This window comes from Oncorhynchus gorbuscha, linkage group LG06 (assembly GCF_021184085.1).
Source record: "Oncorhynchus gorbuscha isolate QuinsamMale2020 ecotype Even-year linkage group LG06, OgorEven_v1.0, whole genome shotgun sequence".
NCBI classification, from domain to species: Eukaryota; Metazoa; Chordata; class Actinopteri; order Salmoniformes; family Salmonidae; genus Oncorhynchus; species Oncorhynchus gorbuscha.
Window position 1 is genome coordinate 27,216,584 of NC_060178.1, and position 26,788 is coordinate 27,243,371.

Here is a 26,788-nt window from a genome sequence, read left to right on the forward strand (position 1 = left end):
TAGTGGGGAAGTGGTGGGGTAGTGGTGGGGGAGCCAAACCTTGCAGGCCACGGTGTAGGGGCAGTTCTTTCCAAAGCCCAGGGGAGGTGAAATAGTGCGTACTACTGTGTACATCTTCTTATAGTGAATCCTTCCACTGGAAAGAACATATATTTCTGTAGTTAACAATAAACACAGAGATTCAGCTTTGCTGGAGTTTAATAGAGCTGGATTGCCACCATTGTCCTAACAAGAACCCGGAGAGCAGAGCATCAGGACATATCGGACAACAATTAGGCAAATATGCAATACTATTCATATTGTGAAATGGTTAAGGCCATATGGTGGTATTTGTAAGTAGTTGGGTGAAACATTAGAATAACATTAAAATAGTAAATCATTCCTACACATGCTGTATAACATATGTGCTGTGCTGCTACTTTGTATGTGTTAGTATGTGTTGTTGGGCCTCTGACTTACCAAGCAGCTCGGTCGTATTCACCCCAGATACGAACAAACTCATCCAGATGATGAGGCCCCAAGATGGAAGAATCCCGGGTGAGGTACTCAAAGTTGTCCATGATCACAGCCACAAACAGATTCAGCATCTGAACAGTGATTAGAGGAGGTCATAGACAAGGAACTACAATAGGTGTACATGAAAGGGAATACGTATGCATGTAAGTGTCTCCTTCAACTTCTTCCTCTCATTTCTGGTAAGAGACGGTCTCCTAGAGTAGGACTCATAGAGTAGGACAGTAGGACTCTTAGAGTAGGACTCTTACCAGAAATGAGCTGAAGAAGATGAAGGAAACAAAGTAGAAGTAGGCAAACTCAGTTCCACAGCGCTCCTCATGGTCTGACGTTAGAGCTAAGGGGTCTGGCTCACACTTCTGCCCCCCTAAACATGACAGCATGATCTCCTGCCACGACTCCCCCGTGGCACTCCTGCAGGCAGACAGCGGTGTGTCGTTCAGAGACTGAGCCTTCGTTAGCCACTGTGTGACACATGCAGGATATCCTACTGTACCTGAATAGCAACATCAGAGCACCGAAGAAGGTCTTGAAGTTGTTGTGTTGGTTGATGTGAGTCTCCTCATCCAGTCGGATGTTTCCAAAAACCTTGAGGAATATTCAAATCAAATTGTATGGGTCGTGTACACATACGCCATGCCTATGTTTATATCTCCAACAGTGCAGTAATACCTAACAATACAAAAGAATACACAAATTCCAAATATATATCAGAAATATCAGAACGAGCCATGTCAGAGTCGTTAACAAAAATATAAACGCAACATGTAAAGTGTTGGTCCCATGTTTCATGAGCTGAGATAAAAGATTCCAGACTTTTTACATATGCACAAATTTGTCAAGATAATCAATCCACTTGACAGGCGTGGCATATCAAGAATCTGATTAAACAGCATGATCATTACACAGGTGCACCTCGCACTGGGGCCAATAAAAGGCTAATCTAAATTGTGCCGTTTTGTCACAAAACACAATGCCACAGATGTCTAATGTTTTTAGGGAATGTACAATTGGCATGCTGACTGCAGGAATGTCCACCAGAGCTTTTGCCAGAGAATTGAATGTTAATTTCTCTACCATAAGCCACCCGCAAAGTTGTTTTAGAGAATTTGTTAGTATGTCTAACTGGGTTCACAACCACAGACCACTTGTAACCACGCCAGCCCAGGAACTCCACATCCGGCTTTTTCACTTGCGGGATTGTCTGAGACCAGCCACCCGGACAGCTGATGAAACTGAGGATTTCTGCCTGCGAAAAGCCCTGATTGGCTGGGTTTAGCTCCCCAAATGGGTGGGCCTATGCAAAAATCCATAGATTAGGACCTAATGAATTTATTTCAATTGACCGATTTTGTTATATGAACTGTAACTCAGTAAAATTGTTGAACTTGTTGCATGTTGCGTTAATATTTTTGTTCAGTATATAATGGTGTGTATAGACAGTATGGACAGTATATGAATAGAGACGATTCATGAGATATGTCTTGTGCTATATGCAGAACCGACACATTCACACCATGCAATGACGAACCAAGAAAGTGGCAGAATAGATCAGGCGTGTGAGCAACACCTTACCTGCATTCCGATGATTGCATATATGAAGAAGAGCATGGCAATGAGCAGACAAACGTAGGGGAGAGCCTGAAAGAGAAACCCTATGTCATGATAGAATAACAGTACCAGACGTTACACACACACCTGGCTTCAGTCTTAAGTGTCTCTTTCCAGTGCTGTACTGTAATGTGAGTGGAGCTGACCTTAAAGGACTGGACAAAGGTCCAGAGCAGGATGCGGATGGTGTAACCCTGCCTCAACAGCTTGATCAGTCGAGCAGCTCGGAACAGCTTCAGGAAACCCATGTTGAAGGTCTCAATTGACTGAAGGGAGACGAGAGAGACACTCGCACTACATATGACGTTTATTTACAGTACACTGCATAGAAATGGCGACGTAATCAGCCATTGACTGATATTCAGTCATGCTTTTTTACCTGCAGGTCCACCACTATTTCTGTGATGCTGCCCAACACCGTGATGAAGTCAAATATATTCCAAGTGTCTCGAAAGTAGTTCTGGAAAAGAGAGGAAAACATCCATACTTCAGTCAGTAGATGTTAGTAGCATTGCACACAGCATCAGATCATGATGTTATGGGCAGTACAAATGTAGGATCTTCATTTGAGCCAGTTTGCTACAGGACAAAAATAGGAACAGGAAATGTGAATTATTATGTGGATTATAATTAATGGGTATTTTTGTAGGGGTTGATACATTTTTCGTTAGGGAAAATCAAGTCTGAAATTAGAAAAACTTTAGAAGCCTTTTTAAAACTCAAATACACTACAAGTTTGCATTTCCTGCCATGCAGGAAAAGTCTCAGCAAGACACTTCTCAAATTAAGATCCTACATCTGTAAGTTTAAACTGTTACCTCACCAGAAAGCCAAATGCCATGATCTTGAGGACACACTCCACAGAGAAGAGCACAGTGAAGGCTGTGTTCAGGTGTTTCAGCACAGCCTCGTACACTGGTGGGGCTGAGTAATACTACCACCACATAGGAGAGCGAAAGAGAGAGACACCATTAAACACAATTGGAATTACTCCAAATTACTGGGATGCACAGATAACCCCAAATGACACAATGAACCCAAACACACACCATCTTGCTCAACCCCCATACAACTATAGAACTATAGCCACAGGTTAATGGCAGATTCCCTCTGATACGTAAATAGCGAAATATTGAGCAGAGCTGAGGCTAAAAGGGGTAAATCATCTGAGTTGTACAGGCAGAGTTAATGAGGGCATGTTCAATACTAGCAGGTGGATATAGATCAATATTTAATAAAGGCTGAGTCATCCTCTGCTCTGTCTGATGGCTCTCTCCCTCTGTCTGACCGAAGGCTTTTTCTCGGAATAAATGAAATGCTCACGGGATGGGAAAAAACCCAGACCGTTAGCTAGAGCCCAGCACAGGGTAGAGGGACATGCATCTTACAACCCAATCAGCTACAGCAGAGGTGTCAAATACATTTTGCCACGATGGCCTAATTCGGTCTCCAACGAGGCCCGGAGGGGTGCACTGAAAATTGGTTATATTTCCTCAGCGTCAAAATCTGCAAAAGCTGGTCCTCTAGATAATTTGCTAAACATAGACCCCCCCCCCTTGCAGGCCAGATGTTTGACACCCCTGAGGTACAGCAACAGGCTCCATAATACCTTATGCACCACAGGGACTGCTATTAGGCTTTAGAAATGGGATTAGTTCAGCATATGGGTCAGGTTGTACATTAGAGATAATGAACAAGGTGTAAATGAATGTACTGTTTGTATACGATCATTATCCACACCTTCATCATCAGAACAATGGTGTTGAGTGCAATCATGGCCAGCACGGTGTACTCAAAGGAGGGGGAGACCACAAAGTGCCAGAGGCGGTACTGGAACGTCTGCCTGTTCTGAGGCATGTAGCGGGTCAGGGGTTTGGCACTTATGGCAAAGTCAATGCAAGCCCTCTGTAAGGGGAAACACACATGAAGGAAAGTTGAAGAACAGTTTGTTGTGCAGGAAATAGCCTGGGATTAAGTACAGTATGCAGCAGCTAGCTCTGGGAAAGTCCTTATATTTGATACTTGAAGTAGACACATTGCTATGTGGACTGCTGGGAACATTCTGGTCAGTGTCGGCTGAGGGATACCTGGTGGGAGAGAATTTGTGTCTGGAGGGGAACTCTCACTATTCCTGTATATTTACCTAGTGTTTTCCATGAGTCAGTGTGCTCCTCTACGTAATCACCAGTCAAGACCGAGCAAGTTAAGTCTAAATGCACAGACGGCGTCATTTTGATGCGTTTGCTACATTCTACCAGCAAACCAGATCACTAACACTTACACTGAACTGGTGTGTTGTATGGTATCACTGGAAATTCTACATTTCAAATTGAATGTCTGTTACATTTCGTTTGGTTGAGGATTCTGTGTAAAGTGTGTGTGTGTGTGTGTGTGTGCGTGCGTGCGTGCTTGTGTGTGTTGACTCAATCACCTCATTCTTCTCCAAGCTGCACTCCTCCATCATCTTGTCTCCCTGCTCCTGGAAGGTGATGATGATGAGAGCCACAAATATGTTGACGAAGAAGAAGGGGAAGACCACAAAGTAGATGACATAGAAGATGGACATCTCCATCCTGTTGCCCTGGCTGGGTCCTCTGTCCTCCTCTGTCACGTCCACAGAGTGCTGCAGGACCCTGGACAGACACACAGATCACACTGTGCTCAGCACTGGGACACCCACACTGACATTCTGAAGTATATTTCAGTCTAGCCTAAGTAAAGTTATGACATAGTGAGTAGTGTGTATGGAGAGTGAGACTTACTGTGGCCAGCCTTCCCCAGTGGAGACGGTGAACAGAGTGAGCAGGGCCCAGACTATATTGTCATAGTGAAAGTCATGTCTCCTCCACTCCCTCCTCTTCACCTCCTGCTTGTCTTTCTCATAGTTTATGTAGAAGCCCCTGATCGGACGAGACAGACACACAGTGTACAATGGACATTCAGTGGACAAAGAAACTAGAAAACACGACAATACCGTAGGTCTCCAATAGGTCTCCATCCACTTCAATGTTAGTGTTCTATAAGGCCCTATGCAGGCAGCTCAGCAGACACCTACTGGCAGTCCTTCTCTGTGTCTTTGGATCCGTCAGTGCAGTAGAAGAACTTCCCCTTGAACAGCTGCACAGCGATGACGGCGAAGATGAACATGAAGAGCTTGTAGACGATGAGGATGTTGAAGACGTTCTTCAGAGAGGTCACCACACAGTCAAACACTGCCTACACACAGACCGAGGACGAAGGATGAGGTGGAAGCAATTAACAACAACAAAAAAGTCAGACATATGCTAAAACTGATAGGGGTTTATCTTTCGCGATGTAGGATCTTAATTTGATCAACCTGTTGCAGGAGGACATTTAAAACATGTAGTTTATTTGAGATTTGAAAAAGCTTCTGAAGTTTGTAATTTACACTGTGAAATGTCAGACTTGATTTTCTCTAACGAAGAATTTAGCAACCACTACAAAAAATGTAATTCATTGTAATCCACATAATTATTAACATTTCCTGTTGCTGCAGGATTATTTTCCTGCTGTAGCAAACTGGCTCAAATTAAGATCTTACATCTATAGTGTCTGATTTGTTGAGGGTGACTTCTAACTCAAGTGGTATAAATAGCATACAATTGTCCAAATTGATCCCAAACTGTTGTTGTAACATGACTGACTGGAAGAGGATTGTGTTATTCTGTAGATCTTTATTTCACTTTACAGTCCCAGGATAATCAGGTCTATTGATTGCAGTTGTTCTGGTAGCACCTGACTGACGACCGTCCTGGTACACTCACAAAGTTATCAGTCTGACTCCTTTCCTCCAGGTTTGACAGACACTCTTCCCCACAGCAGAAATTGGATGTGTGAGGTTTGGGAAATCAATTTGTGACTAAATGTTTTCATGATCAAACGCTCAGGTTTATCACCTAATCTTCTCTCTGACTGATTCTCTGCTTCATGGAAACCCTCTTGTGGAAACAGGTGTGACTAAATGGATGTAAAGTCATCACCACCTGTTTAACAGTGGCTTCTGCCCTCACCTGATACCATCATACCACACATAAACATTACCTCAACTTTAAACACCTTGATACATCTCGTATGTAGCCTATCCCTCAGACTGTTGACTGGAGGAGGCACGGTTAACATGGGAAGTCACCTTTGAGAAAAGGGTTACCTTGAGTTTCGGCAGTCTCTTGATGGTCTTCAGGGGCCTCAGGACGCGCAGCACCCGAAGAGACTTGATGGTTTTGATGTCCCGTCCTTTATTATTTCTACAAGTAGACACACGTAGAATGAAGAACCTGTTGAACTCACTTTAACACTGAGCTTACCATGTTACTTATTACAGGAGAGGTATTACTGCGCTTTACATTTCTGATTAGAAAGATACACGTACAGGGCCTTCATAAAGTATTCATACCCCTTGACTTATTACACATGTTGTTCTGTTACAGCCTGAATTCAAAATGTACTTTTCTCACCCATCTACACAAAATACCTCATAATGACCAAGTGAAAACGTGTCTTAGAAATGTTTACTAATTTATTGAAAATGAAACACAGAAATATGTCATTTACGTAAATCCTCTACAGGATCGGTGTGAGCTAACATGCGCTAATGTGATTTAGTCGCTATTACAGTAAATTATTCCCACCCCTGAGTCGATACTTTGTAGAAGCATGTTTGGCAGCGATTATAGCATTGAGTCGTCTTGGGTATGTCTGTATCAGCTTTGCACATCGGGAATCCTTGCAGATTTTCTCAAGATCTGGTAAGTTAGATGGGATTCAAGTCTGGGCTTTGGCTGGGCCATTCAATGTCTCACATTCTTGTTCTGAAGCAATTCCAGCATTGCATTGGCTGTATGCTTGGGGTCATTGTCCTGTTGGAATGTAAACCTTCGCCCCAGTTTAAGGTCATTTGCACTCTGATGCAGGTTCTCATCGAGGATTTGCCTGTATTTGGACCCATTCATTGTTCTCTTTATCCTGACTAGTCTCCCAGTTCCTGCTGCTGACACCCCCATGCCTCACGGTGGGGATGGTGTTAGACAGGTGATGAGCTGTGCCTGGTTACCTCCAACTATCTGGCCTGAATGCGCTTTGCATTCAGGCCAAATAGTTACATTTTTGCCAGTTTGCTCAGTTTGGTCTGATGGCCAGCTCTTGGCAGAGTCTGGGTAGTTGCATATTTGTTTCATTTCCCAATGTTGGAGACCACTGTGCTCATGGAAACTTTCAACACTTTAGATTTTTTTTAAACCCTTCCCCAGATATTTGCCTCATCACAATTCTCAGTTCATTGGACTTCATGGTATAGTTTCTCGTCTGACATACACTGTCAACTGTGGGACCTTACACTGAGTGTAGAAAACATCAGGAACACCTCACTAATATTAAGTTGCACACAGAACAGCCTAAATTCATCAGGGCTTCTACTATCAAAAGCGTTCCACAGGGATGCTAGCCCATGTTGACTCCAATGATTCCCACAGTTGGCTGGATGTTCTTTGGGTGGTGGACCATTCTTGATGCACACAGGAAACTGCTGAGCGTGAAAAACCAGCAGCATTGCAGTTCTTGACACCCTCAAACCAGTGTGCCTATCACCTACTACCATACCCCATTCAAAGGCACTTAAATATTTTGTCTTGCCCATTCACCCTCTGAATGGTACACATACACAATCCATGTCTCAATTGTCTCAAGGCTTAAAAATCATTCTTTAACATGTCTCATTCCCTTCATCTAAACTGATTGGAGTGGATTTAACAAGCATTGCTGTGGTTGTATGGATTTAGTGGATTTAACAAGTGATATCAATAGCTTTCACCTGGTCAGTCTATGTCATGGAAAGAGCAGGTGTATTTCTTTCTAAATCATATCCAAACAATTGATTTGGCCACAGGTCAATTCCACTAAAGCTGTAGTGGAATCTAAAGGATGATCTAAGGAAATTGGATCCATCTGAGCTCAGTTTGTAGTGTCCTAGCAAAGGGGTGTGAATACCTATGTACATTTTATATTTTTGTATTTATATCTTATGGGTTATTATGAGTGGGAAAAATGTTGTCAATGGGTATTTAAAAAAAATATATACATATATATATATATATATATGTTCAGGGGCAGAAAGACAGATTTGTACCTTCTCAGCTCGGGAATTCGATCTAGCAACCTTTCAGTTACTGGCCCAACGCTCTAACCACTAGGTAACCTGCCACCCCATGACTACTTTGTGAAGGCACTCTATGTAATGAACTATACAGGACACATAGAATCCTGTTGAAGAGAGCAGAAGGAAAGGAAGTGAAGAAAGTGTTTACCCCAGCACATTCCTGGCAGTCCCACAGCAACACAATCCATAGGAGCAGAGGACGACAGAGAGAAAAACACGGATGCTGAACATGTATATCTCAGGATGGAAAAAACATGTATATCACAAAACGGAGTGAATCACAGTGCTATACTACAGTGGCAGTATACACTGGTAATGTCCACTACACAGGAAGTTATAAACTATGCAAGGTCACATGACTCACGTGAGGGCGAAGGCAACCAGAGCTCCGACCACCACGATGAAGTCTAGAATGTTCCACAGGTCCCGGAAGTAGGAGCCGTCATGGAGAATCAAGCCCTGGTCTATCATCTGTCAAAAAAGACATATTGTTAAATGATTTGAAAACAGAACTGTGCTAAATATTTGCAATTGCCTCACTGTTAATTAGCTAAATACAATATATTCTGTCTATCTGACATTACATTTTCTTGGGACTAACAGTTTATGCCAAACATGTTCATGTACCTTCTGTCCAATCCAACTGACTCTGCTACCGTATGGTATGACCTATAGCATGTCAATATGACATCATTTGGTAATGTTTTAATACAGGATCCTTGCTGATTGAATTAAGAATACTGTATTTTTGTTCTATTAACTTGTTCTATAACTCACCTTTATTATCATTTCAAAGGTAAAGACACCTGTGAACACGTAGTCAAAGTAACGCAAAACCTGTGGGGTAAAAAGTAGACAAAGAAATTAACACATCCATTACAAAACTGGACTCCAGGGGATGAGGAAGAACATTTAATTCCTTGCTATTAACATTAGAGGAGATCAGAGAGAGAGAGATGAGAGAGAGAAACTGATCAGAGAGAGACAGATCAGAGAGAGAGAGAGAGATCAGAGCGAGACAGATCAGAGCGAGACAGATCAGAGTGAGACAGATTAGAGAGAGACAGATCAGAGCGAGACAGATCAGAGAGAGACAGATCAGAGAGAGACAGATCAGATAGAAACTGATCCGAGAGGGACAGAGAGAGAGAGAGACAGATCAGAGAGAGACAGATCGAGACAGATCAGAGAGAGACAGATCAGATAGAAACTGATCCGAGAGGGACAGAGAGAGAGAGAGACAGATCAGAGAGAGACAGATCGAGACAGATCAGAGACAGACAGATCAGATAGAAACTGATCCGAGAGAGACAGAGAGAGAGAGACAGATCAGAGAGAGACTGAGAGCTTCTGCTTAATGTGTTGCATCTGTTCTTCACCGCTGAACTGGGGACATATTGCCCTTTTAGGAAACCAACTTCTCTCTATAATGGTCACACTGATTAAGTTGAACCGGAGGGAATTCTATTTCTACTTCAGACTTTGGAAGATGATGCTTTCAAGAGGAGCCCTTCTCCACTGATGGATTTCTGCTTTGATTAGCTTCTTAGCGTGTCACCAGGCCCATTGCATTCCCAACTCGATTTGCATCAATCAGCAACATCCAGAGAAGCCCCACCCCATCAAGTCACCATGGGAGACCTTCACAAAGCAATTAACGTAATGTTTTCTTTCAGTCTTCCAGCTGCTCAGCGAGGACAGGGCCTGATATGAGACCCCAGGCACACATTCCCAATGATTTGTTTTTTTACCTCAAGGAACGTCTGTAACGAAGTACAAAACAATGGCATCGCTAATAGAAATGCTGCAGAATTCCAGATTGTACTAGATTGACACTGTTTGTGCTATCTGTCTGATTTGTGGTCGTATGAAGAGCCTAAACCAGAGGTGGGAGTAGGGAGTGTGATGTGATGATTCTATAACCCCCAACACCCTCCTCTATCTGGCTCTTCAGTGTGAGCAGAGAGTGACAACTCTAACATTGCTGTCCCCCTGTGAGATCAGCGATACTCATCAGAGACAGCGTCAAGCACAGACGCAGACACAATCCCCGTCACGAGTGTGCGCTTGCACTCACGGTATGCTGTGAGAAGATAGTACAGCACAGGAAAACTAAGCCAAACAAAAGCAATCACACGTCAAAGACAATAGCCTAACCACCATTGTGGAGATGGACTGTTAGAACAATGAGGCTCAAGGTCAGAGAGGAAAACAGCCATCTGTTGAGTCCATGTAAAGCCCAGTGACCAGACTGGCTCTTACTTTGTTCCAGTCAGAGGTGGCTGAAACGGGGTCCTCTGCAGCGAGGGCGATACTGCTGGCAGCGATCACTAGCAGGATGCACATCTCAAAGTAACGCAGGTTCACCACATAGTGACAGGCCCGGCGGATCCTAGAGATGGAACAGAGGACACAACCACTCTGACTGAGAAACAGAGACAGCTGACAGAGCAGGACTGAAACGGGTGTTGTGTTTCTCTACCTCTATCATGCCTGTGTTTGATGGTGAGGATGAGGGTTTTAAGATGATGGTGAGGATGAGGATTTTACGATTATGGTTTTAAGATGCTGGTAGGGATGATGGTGTTAGGATGATGGTGTTAGGATGATGGGAGGGATGGTGGTGTTAGGATGACGGTAGGGATGATGGTGTTAGGATGACGGTAGGGATGAGGGTGTTAGGATGACGAGAGGGATGAGGTTGTTAGGATGATGGTAGGGATGAGGATGTGAGGATGATGGTAGGGATGATGGTGTTGGGATGATGGTAGGGATGATGGTGTTGGGATGACGGTAGGGATGAGGGTGTTAGGATAAGGGTAGGGATGAGGGTGTAAGGATGACGAGAGGGATGAGGTTGTTAGGATGATGGTAGGGATGAGGATGTGAGGATGATGTTTAGGATGATGGTAGGGATGATGGTGTTAGGATGATGGTAGGGATGAGGGTGTTAGGATAAGGGTAGGGATGATGGTGTTAGGATGCCGGTAGGGATGATGGTAGGGATGATGTGTTAGGATGATGGTAGAGATGATGGTGTTAGGATGATGTAGGGATGAGGGTGTTAGGATGACAGTGGGGATGGTGTGTTAGGATGATGGTAGAGATGATGGTGTTAGGATGATGTAGGGATGAGGGTGTTAGTATAAGGGTAGGGATGAGGGTGTTAGGATAAGGGTAGGGATGATGGTGTTAGGATGATGGTAGGGATGATGGTGTTAGGATGATGGTAGGGATGATGTGTTCGGATGATGGTAGGGATGATGTGTTCGGATGATGGTAGGGATGATGGTGTTAAGATGATGGTGGCGATGAGGGTGTTAGGATAAGGGTAGGAATGATGGTGTTAGGATGATGATAGGGATGAGGGTGTTAGGATAAGGGCAGGGATGAGGGTGTTAGGATGGTGGTAGGGATGATGTGTTAGGATGGTGGTAGGGATGAGGGTGTAAGGTCTACGGTAGGGATGATGCTGTTAGGATGACAGTAGGGATGAGGGTGTTAGGATGACAGTAGGGATGAGGGTGTTAGGATGATGGTGGGGATGATGGTGTTAGGATGATGGTAGGGATGAGGATGTTAGGGTGATGGTAGATATGATGGTGTTAGGATGACGGTAGGGATGAGGGTGTTAGGATGACGGAGGGATAAGGGTGTTAGGATAAGGGTAGGGATGATGGTGTTAGGATGACGGTAGCGATGAGGGTGTTAGGATGATGGTAGGGATGATGTGTTAGGATGATGGTAGGGATGATGTGTTAGAATGATGGTAGAGATGATGGTGTTAGGATGATGTAGGGATGAGGGTGTTAGGATGACAGTAGGGATGGTGTGTTAGGATGATGGTAGAGATGATGGTGTTAGGATGATGTAGGGATGAGGGTGTTAGGATGACAGTAGGGATGGTGGGGATGAGGGTGTTAGTATAAGGGTAGGGATGAGAGTGTTAGGATAAGGGTAGGGATGATGTGTTAGGATGATGGTAGGGATGATGGTGTTAGGATGATGGTAGGGATGATGGTGTTAGGATGATGGTAGGGATGATGTGTTCGGATGATGGTAGGGATGTTGTGTTAGGATGATGGTAGGGATGATGGTGTTAGGATTATGGTGGGGATGAGGGTGTTAGGATAAGGGTAGGAATGATGGTGTTAGGATGATGATAGGGATGAGGGTGTTAGGATAAGGGCAGGGATGAGGGTGTTAGGATGGTGGTAGGGATGATGTGTTAGGATGGTGGTAGGGATGAGGGTGTAAGGTCTACGGTAGGGATGAGGGTGTTAGGATTACGGTAGAGATGATGGTGTTAGGGTGACAGTAGGGATGAGGGTGTTAGGATGACAGTAGGGATGAGGGTGTTAGGATGATGGTGGGGATGATGGTGTTGTAAGTCGCTCTGGATAAGAGCGTCTGCTAAATGACTTAAATGTAATGTAAATGTAATGTTAGGATGATGGTAGGGATGAGGGTGTTAGGATAAGGGCAGGGATGAGGGTGTTAGGATGGTGGTAGGGATGATGTGTTAGGATGGTGGTAGGGATGAGGGTGTAAGGTCTACGGTAGGGAGGAGGGTGTTAGGATTACGGTAGGGATGATGCTGTTAGGATGACAGTAGGGATGAGGGTGTTAGGATGACAGTAGGGATGAGGGTGTTAGGATGATGGTGGGGATGATGGTGTTAGGATGATGGTAGGGATGAGGATGTTAGGGTGATGGTAGATATGATGGTGTTAGGATGACGGTAGGGATGAGGGTGTTAGGATGACGGAGGGATAAGGGTGTTAGGATAAGGGTAGGGATGATGGTGTTAGGATGATGGCAGGGATGAGGATGTTAGGGTGATGGTAGATATGATGGTGTTAGGATGACGGTAGGGATGAGGGTGTTAGGATGACGGAGGGATAAGGGTGTTAGGATAAGGGTAGGGATGATGGTGTTAGGATGACGGTAGGGATGAGGGTGTTAGGATGACGGTAGGGATTAGGGTGGTAGGATGGTGGTAGGGGTGAGGGTGTAAGGTCTACGGTAGGGATGAGGGTGTTAGGATTACGGTAGGGATGATGGTGTTAGGATGACAGTAGGGATGAGGGTTTTAGGATGACAGTAGGGATGAGGGTGTTAGGATGATAGTGGGGATGATGGTGTTAGGATGATGGTAGGGATGAGGATGTTAGGGTGATGGTAGATATGATGGTGTTAGGATGACGGTAGGGATGAGGGTGTAAGGTCTACGGTAGGGATGAGGGTGTTAGGATTACAGTAGGGATGATGCTGTTAGGATGACAGTAGGGATGAGGGTGTTAGGATGACAGTAGGGATGAGGGTGTTAGGATGATGGTGGGGATGATGGTGTTAGGATGATGGTAGGGATGAGGATGTTAGGGTGATGGTAGATATGATGGTGTTAGGATGACGGTAGGGATGAGGGTGTTAGGATGACGGAGGGATAAGGGTGTTAGGATAAGGGTAGGGATGATGGTGTTAGGATGACGGTAGCGATGAGGGTGTTAGGATAATGGCAGGGATGAGGGTGTAAGGATGATGGTAGGGATGATGTGTTAGGATGATGGTAGGGATGATGTGTTAGGATGATGGTAGGGATGATGGTGTTAGGATGACAGTAGGGATGAGGGTGTTAGGATGACAGTAGGGATGGTGTGTTAGGATGATGGTAGAGATGATGGTGTTAGGATGATGTAGGGATGAGGGTGTTAGGATGACAGTAGGGATGGTGGGGATGAGGGTGTTAGTATAAGGGTAGGGATGAGAGTGTTAGGATAAGGGTAGGGATGATGTGTTAGGATGATGGTAGGGATGATGGTGTTAGGATTATGGTGGGGATGAGGGTGTTAGGATAAGGGTAGGAATGATGGTGTTAGGATGATGATAGGGATGAGGGTGTTAGGATAAGGGCAGGGATGAGGGTGTTAGGATGGTGGTAGGGATGATGTGTTAGGATGGTGGTAGGGATGAGGGTGTAAGGTCTACGGTAGGGATGAGGGTGTTAGGATTACGGTAGAGATGATGGTGTTAGGGTGACAGTAGGGATGAGGGTGTTAGGAATACAGTAGGGATGAGGGTGTTAGGATGATGGTGGGGATGATGGTGTTGTAAGTCGCTCTGGATAAGAGCGTCTGCTAAATGACTTAAATGTAATGTAAATGTAATGTTAGGATGATGGTAGGGATGAGGATGTTAGGGTGATGGTAGATATGATGGTGTTAGGATGACGGTAGGGATGAGGGTGTAAGGTCTACGGTAGGGAGGAGGGTGTTAGGATTACGGTAGGGATGATGCTGTTAGGATGACAGTAGGGATGAGGGTGTTAGGATGACAGTAGGGATGAGGGTGTTAGGATGATGGTGGGGATGATGGTGTTAGGATGATGGTAGGGATGAGGATGTTAGGGTGATGGTAGATATGATGGTGTTAGGATGACGGTAGGGATGAGGGTGTTAGGATGACGGAGGGATAAGGGTGTTAGGATAAGGGTAGGGATGATGGTGTTAGGATGACGGTAGGGATGAGGGTGTTAGGATGATGGTAGGGATTAGGGTGGTAGGATGACGGTAGGGATGAGGGTGGTAGGATGATGGTAAATATGATGGTGTTAGGATGACAGTAGGGATGAGGATGTTAGGATGATGGTAAATATGATGGTGTTAGGATGACGGTATGGATGAGGGTGTTAGGATGACGGAGGGATGAGGGTGTTAGGATAAGGGTAAGGATTGATGGTGTTAGAAAGCCGGTAGGTATGATGGTGTTAGGATGATGGTAGGGATGATGGTGTTAGGATGACGATAGGGATGAGGGTGTTAGGATAAGGGCAGGGATGATGGTGTTAGGATGACGGTAGGGATGATGGTGTTAGGATGACGGTAGGGATGAGGGTGTTAGAATGATGGAAGGGAGGATGGCATTAGGATGATGTAATAGGAGGAGCAGAGAAGAGCAGAGGGAGACTTACGGATTGTCAGGTTTGAAGATGAACATACTGTCAGGTGTGACAGTATTGACTGGGTTGGCCACCTCTTCCTCGTCCTTCTCAGGCTTGGATGCCTCCACATCTTTACTGTTGCCTGGAAGAGGTGGATAATGTGGGTGTGCTACTCTGATTGTGGTACCATGCTGTGATATCAGGGGTATCTCTTACCCCGCATGAGATAAAGGCTTTCATACACCTCTCAGCAGAACTATGTTGAATGTGATTAAAGTACACTGAATGTAAAATAAGGACACCCTTGATGGTGTTACCTGTGATGGGGGTGAGCTCTAGTGACAACTGGACATCGGTCACCTCGATGACGACACTGGAACTCAGAGGGGACTGGTTCAGAGTGGTGGCATTGCTATCGGTCTCACTGTCTCCTGTGGGGCCCTCTGGTAGCGCCAGAACTGCAGCCTGAGATGGCTGCAGGGTGGGTGGATCTGACTGTAGACCCTCCTCCCTGTTCTGCAGCTCATGACCCCCAGTCTGATCATGGTCCATCTGTCTGTGGAAGAGCAGAGGGACAAGGAACAACATCCAAACTCTGAGTCTGGATTCACTGGGGATTTGTTGTATTTAGGGCACCCTGAAGTCTGATACATTGACAATTGGAGAATACTGACTATCAACACTTTACAAACAAAGTCTACAGAATACTATACAAACAGTCTACTATGCATTGAATTAATAGAGCTAGCTGTACATCAGTGTGAGCTCTTCCTCACCTGTGTTCAGCCTCCCTGGTCTTGGAAGGTTGGCTGGTTTCTCCCTTGTTACCATCTTTCCTCACCTCCTCCACTGGGTCCTCTGGGGTCTTCCTCTCCATGCTGACAGCGAGACTGCTGCCCTCCGCCTGAGTTGAGTCCAGGCCTCTGGCCCCAGCCTGAGCCTCACAGTGCCCTGTGCCGTGTGGCCTCCTGAGCCTCATGCCTTCCATGTCAGTGGTCAGGGTGTCACCAGCAGGAGGGCGGAACTTACGCACCGCTCTCTGCCTTCTCTCCCCATTCAACCAGGGGCTCTTGCGGCCATTGAAGCCTTGGTGGCAGTGGTTGGGGATGCCACGCTTGCCCTCTGGGCATGGCTCAGATTCTGTAGGCTCCGGTATGAACACAGCTACGGACGTGGGGGAGTCCGGCAGGGGCGTGTCAGTGGGATCGGATGGCTCTGGTAAAGGGCTGGATAAGTGGGGCTCAGGGACAACCATGGACAGGGCTGGTTCCTCTAGGGGAATCTCCATGGGCTTTGGGGGCTTAGCTGTGAAGTCCTTAGGGTCAGCTGTGGGATCAGCCAGCTTCAAGCTGCCTGTGGGTGTGCCTGTTGCTTTGAGGTGGTGGGGACAGCCAGGGGGCGCTTCCTGCTCCTCACTGGGGTTGCTGAAGAGGATCTCTCGGCTGGACATCTGCCGGTGCCTGCGCAGTTGGCTGGTTCTCTGCTCCCACACAGACATGGTCATCCGTCTACTCCTCTCCCTCCTGGACATGAAAGAGTTAGAGGAATTCAGTGGCGGGCATGGGGGCCCCTCGGCGAGGCTCTCAGCCTCCTCCAGAGAGTAGGCAGGCCGGCTCCTGTGTATCGCTCTTTTCCTATACAGGTAGGGTCTCCTCCTCCTGCTGGAAGAGAGGAAAACACTGTCAGGATGAGTAGTAAGGGAGATAGCAACACAGTACGGTACTTGTCTATAGCAGTGATATACACTGAATGCTGCAAGTGCTATTCTTCATTTGAAACCAATTCCAAAATGTGTAAGAATTGCTTTTTGAATTTCTTATGCTAGTTTGTATACAAATGTTTGTGAAACATACACTTATAAATAAAACATTAGTACAAAACTAGTGAGCAGTTGGAACACATTCAAGAAAAGACAATCTAGTCTGATTTTCAAAGCTTGGTAAATAAGATCCAGAATTTTTATTAAGCATTTATAAGAAAACAATTTACTGGATCAATGAAGATGTTATGTGGTAAATTAAGCAAAATGTAACTAAGAAGTTATAATAACTACAGTATAATGAAAGTGGGAGATGAGGAACTGATATAAAATGCAGAGCCAAATACTGTAAGATTCTGGAAGTAAAACAAGGAATGCATTAAAATGAGAATAGAACATTTACCCAGTTAAGAAAATCAGGCAGTTTGTTTTGAAATTGAAATGAACAGACAGTGTTAATACTTACTCGTACTTGTACTCTTGTGTGGTCCGTGTTATCAATAAGCGATTGGTTGAAAACAAGACATTAGTGCTTTTGTGAGCAGAGACAAAACAGAGCCTGAGACACAGCCCAAAACGCAAGACTCTACAGAGGCCAATGTCAATTTGAATGGACAGTATCAGTATGTACGTCTACTGTATTTCTGTATAGACAAAATCATTATTCTCTGTTTTACCAGGTAGTAAAATCCTTATGAATTATTCAACCAAATGAATGATGCCTAAAATGTTTTGGTGTGTGCCTCGAGGATAGCAAAGCTCAACATGACAAACAGGATGGTAGCAGTATTAGAACAATGAGAACAACATTAACATCAACATACAACATATTCAGGAAGTACGACAAGTTAAAGACATTCAGAGATACAGTATGGTACAGGAATAAAACACAGAAATGGCCTTCATTGGCACAAACATAGCAAAGACAGATTGTTTAGGCAAAGCAAACATGTCAGTTTGCATTATGCACGCAGCTCTCGTCCCCAAAGTTGTGCCAGGGTCACATTGTCATTGGTCATGCTGGTCAGAGAGAGACATGCACCCTCTGCTCCCCAAAGGTCAGAAGTCACAGACAAGCTACAACCCTTTTCACTTGGTCAACATCATCATCATCATGCTCTGAAAGTCAGTTGTGCAAGAGCCCCAGGAAGATAGACGGTCACAACATTTCACCCCAAACAACACAGACATGATGCAATGCAACCAAAGTTCAAGACTCTTCTCCAAACACAGACGCCGGGATACTCTATGTTATTTAAATCTCATCAATGTGATTCGACGAGTGCCTGACCCTGAATATGGCAGAAGGTTTATATTAAGGGACCCTGCAAAAATCACAGATCCATCCCTACACCTCAAACTGGATGTATCTAGACAAATATTTACTTTGTTAATTCTGCACAAAGCAATGAATAGAACTGGTTATATTTGTAGCATCCACCAAAGCTCCGCTAACATCTACTCCTGCTGTACTAACGTAATGCCAAGGAGAACAAACGCTGCACAGCATGAGACCAACATTTTTAACCATCAAACGTTTAAAAATGTCTTTTTCCGCTCATGTGGTTTGAATGCCCATGCAATATGCTGTTCATTTTCAACATGCACACTATATCTCTATAGAGCTAGAAGCAGAGCTACCATGTCAGTCAGCGCCATCTTGCCAGCATAGTGTGTCCCCATCTTGCCAGCAGTGTGTCCCCATCTTGCCAGCGTAGTGTGTCCCCATCTTGCTAGCATAGTGTGTCCCTATCTTGCCAGCATAGTGTGTCCCCACCTTGTAACATAGTGTGTCCCCATCTTGTAGTATAGTGTGTCCCCATCTTGTAGAATAGTGTGTCCCCATCTTGTAACATAATGGGTCCCCATCTTGTAATATAGTGTGTCCTCATCTTGTAGTATAGCGTGTCCTCATCTTGTAGTATAGCGTGTCCTCATCTTGTAACATAGTGTGTCCCCATCTTGTAGTATAGTGTGTCCCCATCTTGTAGTATAGCGTGTCCTCATCTTGTAGTATAGTGTGTCCTCATCTTGTAGTATAGCGTGTCCTCAGCTTGTAGTATAGCGTGTCCCCATCTTGTAGTATAGCGTGTCCCCATCTTGTAACATAGTGTGTCCTCATCTTGTAGTATAGCGTGTCCTCATCTTGTAGTATAGTGTGTCCTCATCTTGTAGTATAGCGTGTCCTCATCTTGTAGTATAGCGTGTCCTCATCTTGTAGTATAGCGTGTCCTCATCTTGTAGTATAGCGTGTCCCCATCTTGTAACATAGTGTGTCCTCATCTTGTAGTATGGCGTGTCCCCATCTTGTAACATAGTGTGTCCTCATCTTGTAGAATGGCGTGTCCCCATCTTGTAGTATAGCGTGTCCTCATCTTGTAACATAGTGTGTCCTCATCTTGTAGTATAGTGTGTCCTCATCTTGTAACATAGTGTGTCCTCATCTTGTAACATAGTGTGTCCTCATCTTGTAGTATGGCGTGTCCCCATCTTGTAACATAGTGTGTCCTCATCTTGTAGTATAGTGTGTCCTCATCTTGTAACATAGTGTGTCCTCATCTTGTAACATAGTGTGTCCTCATCTTGTAGTATGGCGTGTCCCCATCTTGTAACATAGTGTGTCCTCATCTTGTAACATAGTGTGTCCTCATCTTGTAGTATAGTGTGTCCTCATCTTGTAACATAGTGTGTCTTCATCTTGTAGTATGGCGTGTCCCCATCTTGTAACATAGTGTGTCCTCATCTTGTAACATAGTGTGTCCTCATCTTGTAACATAGTGTGTCCTCATCTTGTAGTATGGCGTGTCCCCATCTTGTAACATAGTGTGTGCTCATCTTGTAACATAGTGTGTCCTCATCTTGTATATGGCGTGTAACATAGTGTGTCCTCATCTTGTAGTATAGTGTGTCCTCATCTTGTAACATAGTGTGTCCTCATCTTGTAACATAGTGTGTCCTCATCTTGTAGTATGGCGTGTCCCCATCTTGTAACATAGTGTGTCCTCATCTTGTAACATAGTGTGTCCTCATCTTGTAGTATAGTGTGTCCTCATCTTGTAACATAGTGTGTCTTCATCTTGTAGTATGGCGTGTCCCCATCTTGTAACATAGTGTGTCCTCATCTTGTAACATAGTGTGTGCTCATCTTGTAACATAGTGTGTCCTCATCTTGTAGTATGGCGTGTCCCCATCTTGTAACATAGTGTGTCCCCATCTTGTAACATAGTGTGTTCTCATCTTGTAACATAGTGTGTCCTCATCTTGTAGTATAGTGTGCCCTCATCTTGTAGTATAGTGTGTCCTCATCTTGTAACATAGTGTGTCCTCATCTTGTAGTATAGTGTGTCCCCATCTTGTAACATAGTGTGTCTTCATCTTGTAGTATAGTGTGTCCCCATCTTGTAACATAGTGTGTGCTCATCTTGTAGTATAGTGTGTCCTCATCTTGTAACATAGTGTGTCTTCATCTTGTAGTATAGTGTGTCCCCATCTTGTAACATAGTGTGTGCTCATCTTGTAACATAGTGTGTCCTCATCTTGTAGTATGGCGTGTCCCCATCTTGTAACATAGTGTGTCCCCATCTTGTAACATAGTGTGTTCTCATCTTGTAACATCTTCTTGTAGTATAGTGTGTCCTCATCTTGTAGTATAGTGTGTCCTCATCTTGTAACATAGTGTGTCCTCATCTTGTAACATAGTGTGTCCTCATCTTGTAACATAGTGTGTCCTCATCTTGTAACATAGTGTGTTCTCATCTTGTAACATATTGTGTTCTCATCTTGTAACATAGTGTGTCCTCATCTTGTAGTATAGTGTGTCCTCATCTTGTAACATAGTGTGTCCTCATCTTGTAGTATAGCGTGTCCTCATCTTGTAACATAGTGTGTCCTCATCTTGTAGTATAGTGTGTCCTCATCTTGTAGTATAGTGTGTCCTCATCTTGTAACATAGTGTGTCCCCATCTTGTAGTATAGTGTGTCCTCATCTTGTAACATAGTGTGTCCTCATCTTGTAACATAGTGTGTCCTCATCTTGTAACATAGTGTGTCCTCATCTTGTAACATAGTGTGTTCTCATCTTGTAACATAGTGTGTTCTCATCTTGTAACATAGTGTGTCCTTATCTTGTAACATAGTGTGTTCTCATCTTGTAACATAGTGTGTTCTCATCTTGTAACATAGTGTGTTCTCATCTTGTAACATAGTGTGTTCTCATCTTGTAACATAGTGTGTTCTCATCTTGTAACATAGTGTGTCCTCATCTTGTAACATAGTGTGTTCTCATCTTGTAACATAGTGTGTTCTCATCTTGTAACATAGTGTGTTCTCATCTTGTAACATAGTGTGTCCTCATCTTGTAACATAGTGTGTTCTCATCTTGTAACATAGTGTGTTCTCATCTTGTAACATAGTGTGTTCTCATCTTGTAACATAGTGTGTTCTCATCTTGTAACATAGTGTGTTCTCATCTTGTAATATAGTGTGTCCTCATCTTGTAACATAGTGTGTCCTCATCTTGTAGTATAGCGTGTCCCCATCTTGTAACATAGTGTGTCCCCATCTTGTAACATAGTGTGTCCTCATCTTGTAGTATAGTGTGTCCCCATCTTGTAGTATAGTGTGTCCTCATCTTGTAACATAGTGTGTCCTCATCTTGTAACATAGTGTGTTCTCATCTTGTAACATAATGGGCCCCCACGCTATGCTAAACCATGTGCATGTACATGCATTTCCACCAGACAGACTGGGAGTCCTGTAAGTTCTGTGAGGCAGACAATCCATATAGGAAATCAATATTGTGAGCTTTGATTAAATAACATTACTTTATGACTCATCTCTTGTAACCCAATTGGCTTGTCCAGATGTATGTATGTAACCCATACCATTCCTAATACTTGGTAATTCTTCTAAAAACATAATGCTAAAAACATAATGTCTTGTGAAAATGAGGGAGCCTAAGTACTGCAGTACATTTCTCTCATGGGAATGATATAATAATTTGGATGCCAGTAATGCTGTCTCTATGACGATGGTATAGGCTCATCCCTGCAGATACTAGGAAGCCTGCTGGTAGCCATGGTGATATGAACTCATATCAGGTCTCTACGACTGTCTGGGGCTCCATAATACAGCTCCACTTACAGTAGCCTGTACCTAGATCAAACTAACTAAATCAAGTAACCAGTAACACAAACTGGAATCAAATCTAGTTTAAACCTGGGGCTCTTATGCATTACAAGAGGAATTCCCCTGTCCTTTTGCAAAACCCTAATTCCAAGGCATAGCACTACGTATGAAAAGTGCACATAGTGAAACTTTCTCAGCCTCCATCCCTCCCGTCCTTTAATGTCGGCTGTGCTGCAGAAGCAGCCTCTGGTGAGACTACACGGTGTTAGTACTGTTAGTTAGCAGTCTGTTCGAGTCCTGAGGGCGACAGAGAGGAAGGGGAACAGGCAGCAGGGGTACACACAACTTACTCTGACGACATCAGGGAAGACATGGCCCCTACTTCCTTTGCTTTCTGGAGAGCATGTTTCTGATTGAAAGCAGCCTCTTCGTCCTCTTCATCCTAAACATAAGATTGCATTGAACATTTGAGAAAATCACTGATGTTGTTGAGAGCAACTATCATCTTCAATTGTGAGAAGACTAGTACATTCTTGAAAGGGGGTTTTACCTTGGTTAGTTCCTGGGCATTGGCCAGATTGTCCACAGCGATGGCCAAGAAAACATTCAACAGCGTGTCTGGTCACAGTCATGTCAAGGACCTAAAACGATCAAATAATCTACAGAATCCACCACACATCTTACATAGGCAGTAGGGAAAGTGGTTTTCTGGCTGAGAAAGGATACAGTTACCAAAGAGTGTGAGTACAATGAAGTATATGGAGGACCACATTCCTGACTTCACTCCTCCCTGGGAGCGGATCCCATTGTACATCACCTCATTCCAGTCTTCTCCTGTCAGAATCTAGATGAGGCGTAACACACAGCCCAACATTCAGACAGGATACACATGTAGATGTGAAGGTTCCTGACAGTGTAAAATTTCCACATGCAAAGCTTTGATTCTGGTCAATCATATGGATCGCTTCCTAAATCAAAAACACAAAAATCAAAACAATTGAGATGCGCCAGACCTGAAATACAGTCATGATGGCTGCAGGAAAAGTATCAAAGTTTGTAGGAGTGTAGTCTTCAAAGATGAACCTGCATTGAAAGAGGAAGACCGAGAGGACAATGAGTTGGGACAAGATTTTTCAATTATTATTTCTTCCCAGGCAGAGAAACCAATTGTCGAATTGTCCTTTTCTGGATAATAGAAGGGAAGTTTTTCCAAGGTCTGTTTCGTTTTCTGTATTCCAGTGGCCAGGCAATGTCTGTCTCTATGCACTGCATTCATTGAAGTGACAGTTTCCCCAGAAACGGTCCTTTACCCGTGGGAACATAGTGGCACAACAACTAAGACTAGATGTGTGACAGAATCTGCTAGGGCAAGACTGAGTCCTGTCAGGTTGTTTCTAAATGTGCAACAGGGAATGAAAATGTACACTGTAATATTACATTTATCACAAGAAGCATGACGGCATGATGACACAAACCAAACAATCAATTGTACTACATTGACTTTGATTACATTGACTGCCAGTATCCATCATACAGTGGGGCAAAAAAGTATTTAGTCAGCCACCAATTGTGCAAGTTCTCCCACTTAAAAGATGAGAGAGGCCTGTAATTTTCATCATAGGTACACTTCAACTATGACAGACAAAATGAGAAGAAAAAAAATCCAGAAAATCACATTGTAGGATTTTTAATGAATTTATTTGCAAATTATGTTGGAAAATAAGTATTTGGTCAATAACTTGCACAATTGGTGGCTGACTAAATACTTTTTTGCCCCACTGTAGTTTGTGATTAGACAAGACCTGATAGACATGGAATGGTAGTTTGTCCTTGCCTCTACGGTACAGTAACTCAAATCAAATTTTATTCGTCACATACACATGTTTAGCAGATGTTATTGCGGGTGTAGCGAAATGGTTGTACCTGCCACCAAAGAGCTGCATGCCCAGCAGAGCAAAGACCAGGATGAAGAGGAAGAGGAGGAAAATGAGGCTGATGATTGATTTCATAGAATTCATCAGGGATACCACCAGGTTCCTCAGCGACGCCCAGTACCTGTCAATTGCAACCAACCAGAGGCGGGATTAGTTCCAATTTAATTCAGCCAAAATAAGAGACAATCAATTCATTAAAAATGTATCAATTTTGTTATTGTGAGAGTTAATCTATTTGCCACAGGCCTTGCAATGGACATATCTGCATATCTTACCCCTATCAACGTCACACCTATTGTAACGCTCGTCAAAATGGGTAGACCAAGGCGCAGCGTGATTTGGGTTCATCATAATTTATTTAAATGTGAACCAGCAACAAAACAATAAAGAGACACACACAAACAGACAAACGTACAGCCTTGAAGGGCTCAAAAGCAACCGTACAAAAACAAGATCCCACAAACAACAGGTGGGAAAAAGGCTGCCTAAATATGATCCCCAATCAGAGACAACGATAGACAGCTGCCTCTGATTGGGAACCATACCAGGCCAATATAGAAATACAAAAACTAGACTATACATTGAAATAATAAACTAGAACACCCCCCAGTCAGGTCCTGAACTACTCCACCATATAAAATAAAGTCTTTCTATGGTCAGGACGTGACAATTATGTAACACCCAGCAACCTAAATCTAGGACATTGATACCTAGGTGCCAGTGCTTGCTAGCAGGTTGACGTTTATTGTCATGAATCTTGCCCTGGAGGCAGAACTGAGCGATTTCTGCTTGATGGGCCAGTTGCAATGTTGAAATTTGCTATTATCGTAAAGAATAATTAAAACACAAATTACCCTTCATTTAATGTTAGGGTTAGGCATCCGGTCATGTGCCAGCAAGTTACCTTATTGCAGAGCTGCCTCCAAGGCAAGAATCAAGACAATAAATGCCAACCTGCTGCTTGCTATGCGTTGCCTCTTTGCATGCTGCAGGAATAATGTTATAAAGTAATAGACAGGAGTAGTGAGGAGTCCTTGGACTAACTTGGTGATCTTGAATATCCTCAGCAGACGGAGCGCACGCAGCACACTGATGCCAAAGGACATGCCAGGCCTGAAGAATCCCCACATCACCTCAAAGATGCTTCCCACTATCACCTGTTAACAGACCCAGTAACAATATTACTGACAGCTGAAACACACCAACAGCAGCCTTCAACATACAGTAAACAGAGAGACAAAGACAAAGGATGTCTGTTTGCGCATGATTGCAGAGGTGACAGTTTTATATAGTTTGTATACAGTGTCAGAACTGACTTTTTTCATAGCATGTTAGGATAATTTACGCTGCAGATCAGGAGAATTAGGTTAAGGTTAGGAAAAGGGTTAGGGTTAGTTCAAATAAAAAGAATATCCAGATGGGAATCAAACAAGCAACTTTTGACGTCACTTTGAGATAAGCTGTATCCCGTCTAGCCATGGCCAGAGGTGACAGAAACAGAGACATTAACTGCACTTCATTAACTAAATTATGCCCATCAGTGTTCATTTAATTAAGAAGTCTTTAAGTCACTGTCCAATGTTTTAAGTAAATCATTTCCTCTCACTCCCTCATAATGGGTGCAATGTTACAATCTATGTCCCTGTCTTTCCCTCTGGCATGTTCTCTCCATGTTGGTTAGGGATGAAGGAGAAAAATAAAAACTCACCCCGCAGTCGAAGCGATTGAAGGCGGAGTGGAAGTAGAGTCTGGGTCCCAGGCTGTACATCTTTAAACACATTTCAGTGAGAAACAGACCCAGAAAGAGGAACTCTGCATAGTCTGAAATACGAACAACAACAACCCTCATGAACACAGTAAGAAACAAACATCTCAAAGATTAACGTCACCAGACATGATTTATTTTGGATGGAGATGATGGTACGTACCGTACCCGTGTGTGTGTGTGTGTGTGTGTGTGTGTGTGTGTGTGTGTGTGTGTGTGTGTGTGTGTGTGTGTGTGTGTGTGTGTGTGTGTGTGTGTGTGTGTGTGTGTGTGTGTGTGTGTGTGTGTGTGTGTGTGTGTGTGTGTGTGTGTGTGTGTGTGTGTGTGTGTGTGACTTACAGAGGAACACAGACAGCCAGTGGGGTTGGTTGTGATGGACGATGGCAACACAGAGTGTGTTGAGGGCCACCAGGCCCAGTACGGTCCAGTAGAAGATGTGTGTCTTCACCATGCGGCGGAGAGAGATCCGCAGCAGACGCTCCTTACGCTTCAAATAAGCGGTGGGTCCTCTCTTAGCACTCCTGATGCTGGCTCTGGTCATCGGGATGCCTAGAGGGGAGAGTCCAGTCAGGATCATAACTAAAATCACCCTAGTAGTAGAATGACAAATGCACATTTTCTTCTAGATCTTTTCTCTTTGAAACCTTTCACCTGCACAACAGAAACACTTTGTCCAGGCCTTCTCATCTGTTTAGCTTAGCCACTGACTGTAACACGTAATGACGCCTGGAAATGATAAGCTGCCATTTCCAGTTTATTCCCAATACGCCAATGGCAATCTCCTCCTCTGTAATGAGTCTAATATGGAGGGGGTGCCTGCTGGCAGATCGTTCAACCATTCAGGATGTCAGTTACGAACCATTGTTCTTTTCAGTGGCTATGTACATACAGTACCAGTCAAAAGTTTGGACACACCTACAGTACTCATTCAAGGGTTGTTCTGTATTTTTACTATTTTCAACATTGT

General features: G+C 44.0%; 1 protein-coding gene across 1 annotated transcript in view; it reads right to left on the reverse strand.

Moving 5' to 3' along the window:
• The window catches only part of LOC124037780 (voltage-dependent R-type calcium channel subunit alpha-1E-like), a 93,394-nt gene that overhangs the window by 9,606 nt on the left and 57,000 nt on the right, over positions 1 to 26,788 (reverse strand). Inside the window, exons 10-37 of the mRNA XM_046352826.1 lie at positions 26,161 to 26,370; positions 25,765 to 25,877; positions 25,101 to 25,213; positions 24,046 to 24,177; positions 23,136 to 23,205; positions 22,849 to 22,966; positions 22,673 to 22,740; positions 22,473 to 22,564; positions 16,013 to 16,759; positions 15,554 to 15,792; positions 15,267 to 15,378; positions 10,559 to 10,688; positions 9,074 to 9,133; positions 8,661 to 8,767; positions 8,445 to 8,456; positions 6,293 to 6,389; positions 5,180 to 5,340; positions 4,887 to 5,024; positions 4,556 to 4,757; positions 3,865 to 4,029; positions 2,948 to 3,058; positions 2,504 to 2,584; positions 2,271 to 2,390; positions 2,089 to 2,154; positions 1,010 to 1,101; positions 765 to 927; positions 460 to 587; positions 40 to 136 (exon numbers count right to left, since the gene is read on the reverse strand). Coding sequence (XP_046208782.1) covers positions 40 to 136; positions 460 to 587; positions 765 to 927; positions 1,010 to 1,101; positions 2,089 to 2,154; positions 2,271 to 2,390; positions 2,504 to 2,584; positions 2,948 to 3,058; positions 3,865 to 4,029; positions 4,556 to 4,757; positions 4,887 to 5,024; positions 5,180 to 5,340; positions 6,293 to 6,389; positions 8,445 to 8,456; positions 8,661 to 8,767; positions 9,074 to 9,133; positions 10,559 to 10,688; positions 15,267 to 15,378; positions 15,554 to 15,792; positions 16,013 to 16,759; positions 22,473 to 22,564; positions 22,673 to 22,740; positions 22,849 to 22,966; positions 23,136 to 23,205; positions 24,046 to 24,177; positions 25,101 to 25,213; positions 25,765 to 25,877; positions 26,161 to 26,370 — 3,944 coding nt within the window. The remainder of the gene's footprint in view (positions 1 to 39; positions 137 to 459; positions 588 to 764; positions 928 to 1,009; positions 1,102 to 2,088; positions 2,155 to 2,270; positions 2,391 to 2,503; positions 2,585 to 2,947; positions 3,059 to 3,864; positions 4,030 to 4,555; positions 4,758 to 4,886; positions 5,025 to 5,179; positions 5,341 to 6,292; positions 6,390 to 8,444; positions 8,457 to 8,660; positions 8,768 to 9,073; positions 9,134 to 10,558; positions 10,689 to 15,266; positions 15,379 to 15,553; positions 15,793 to 16,012; positions 16,760 to 22,472; positions 22,565 to 22,672; positions 22,741 to 22,848; positions 22,967 to 23,135; positions 23,206 to 24,045; positions 24,178 to 25,100; positions 25,214 to 25,764; positions 25,878 to 26,160; positions 26,371 to 26,788) is intronic.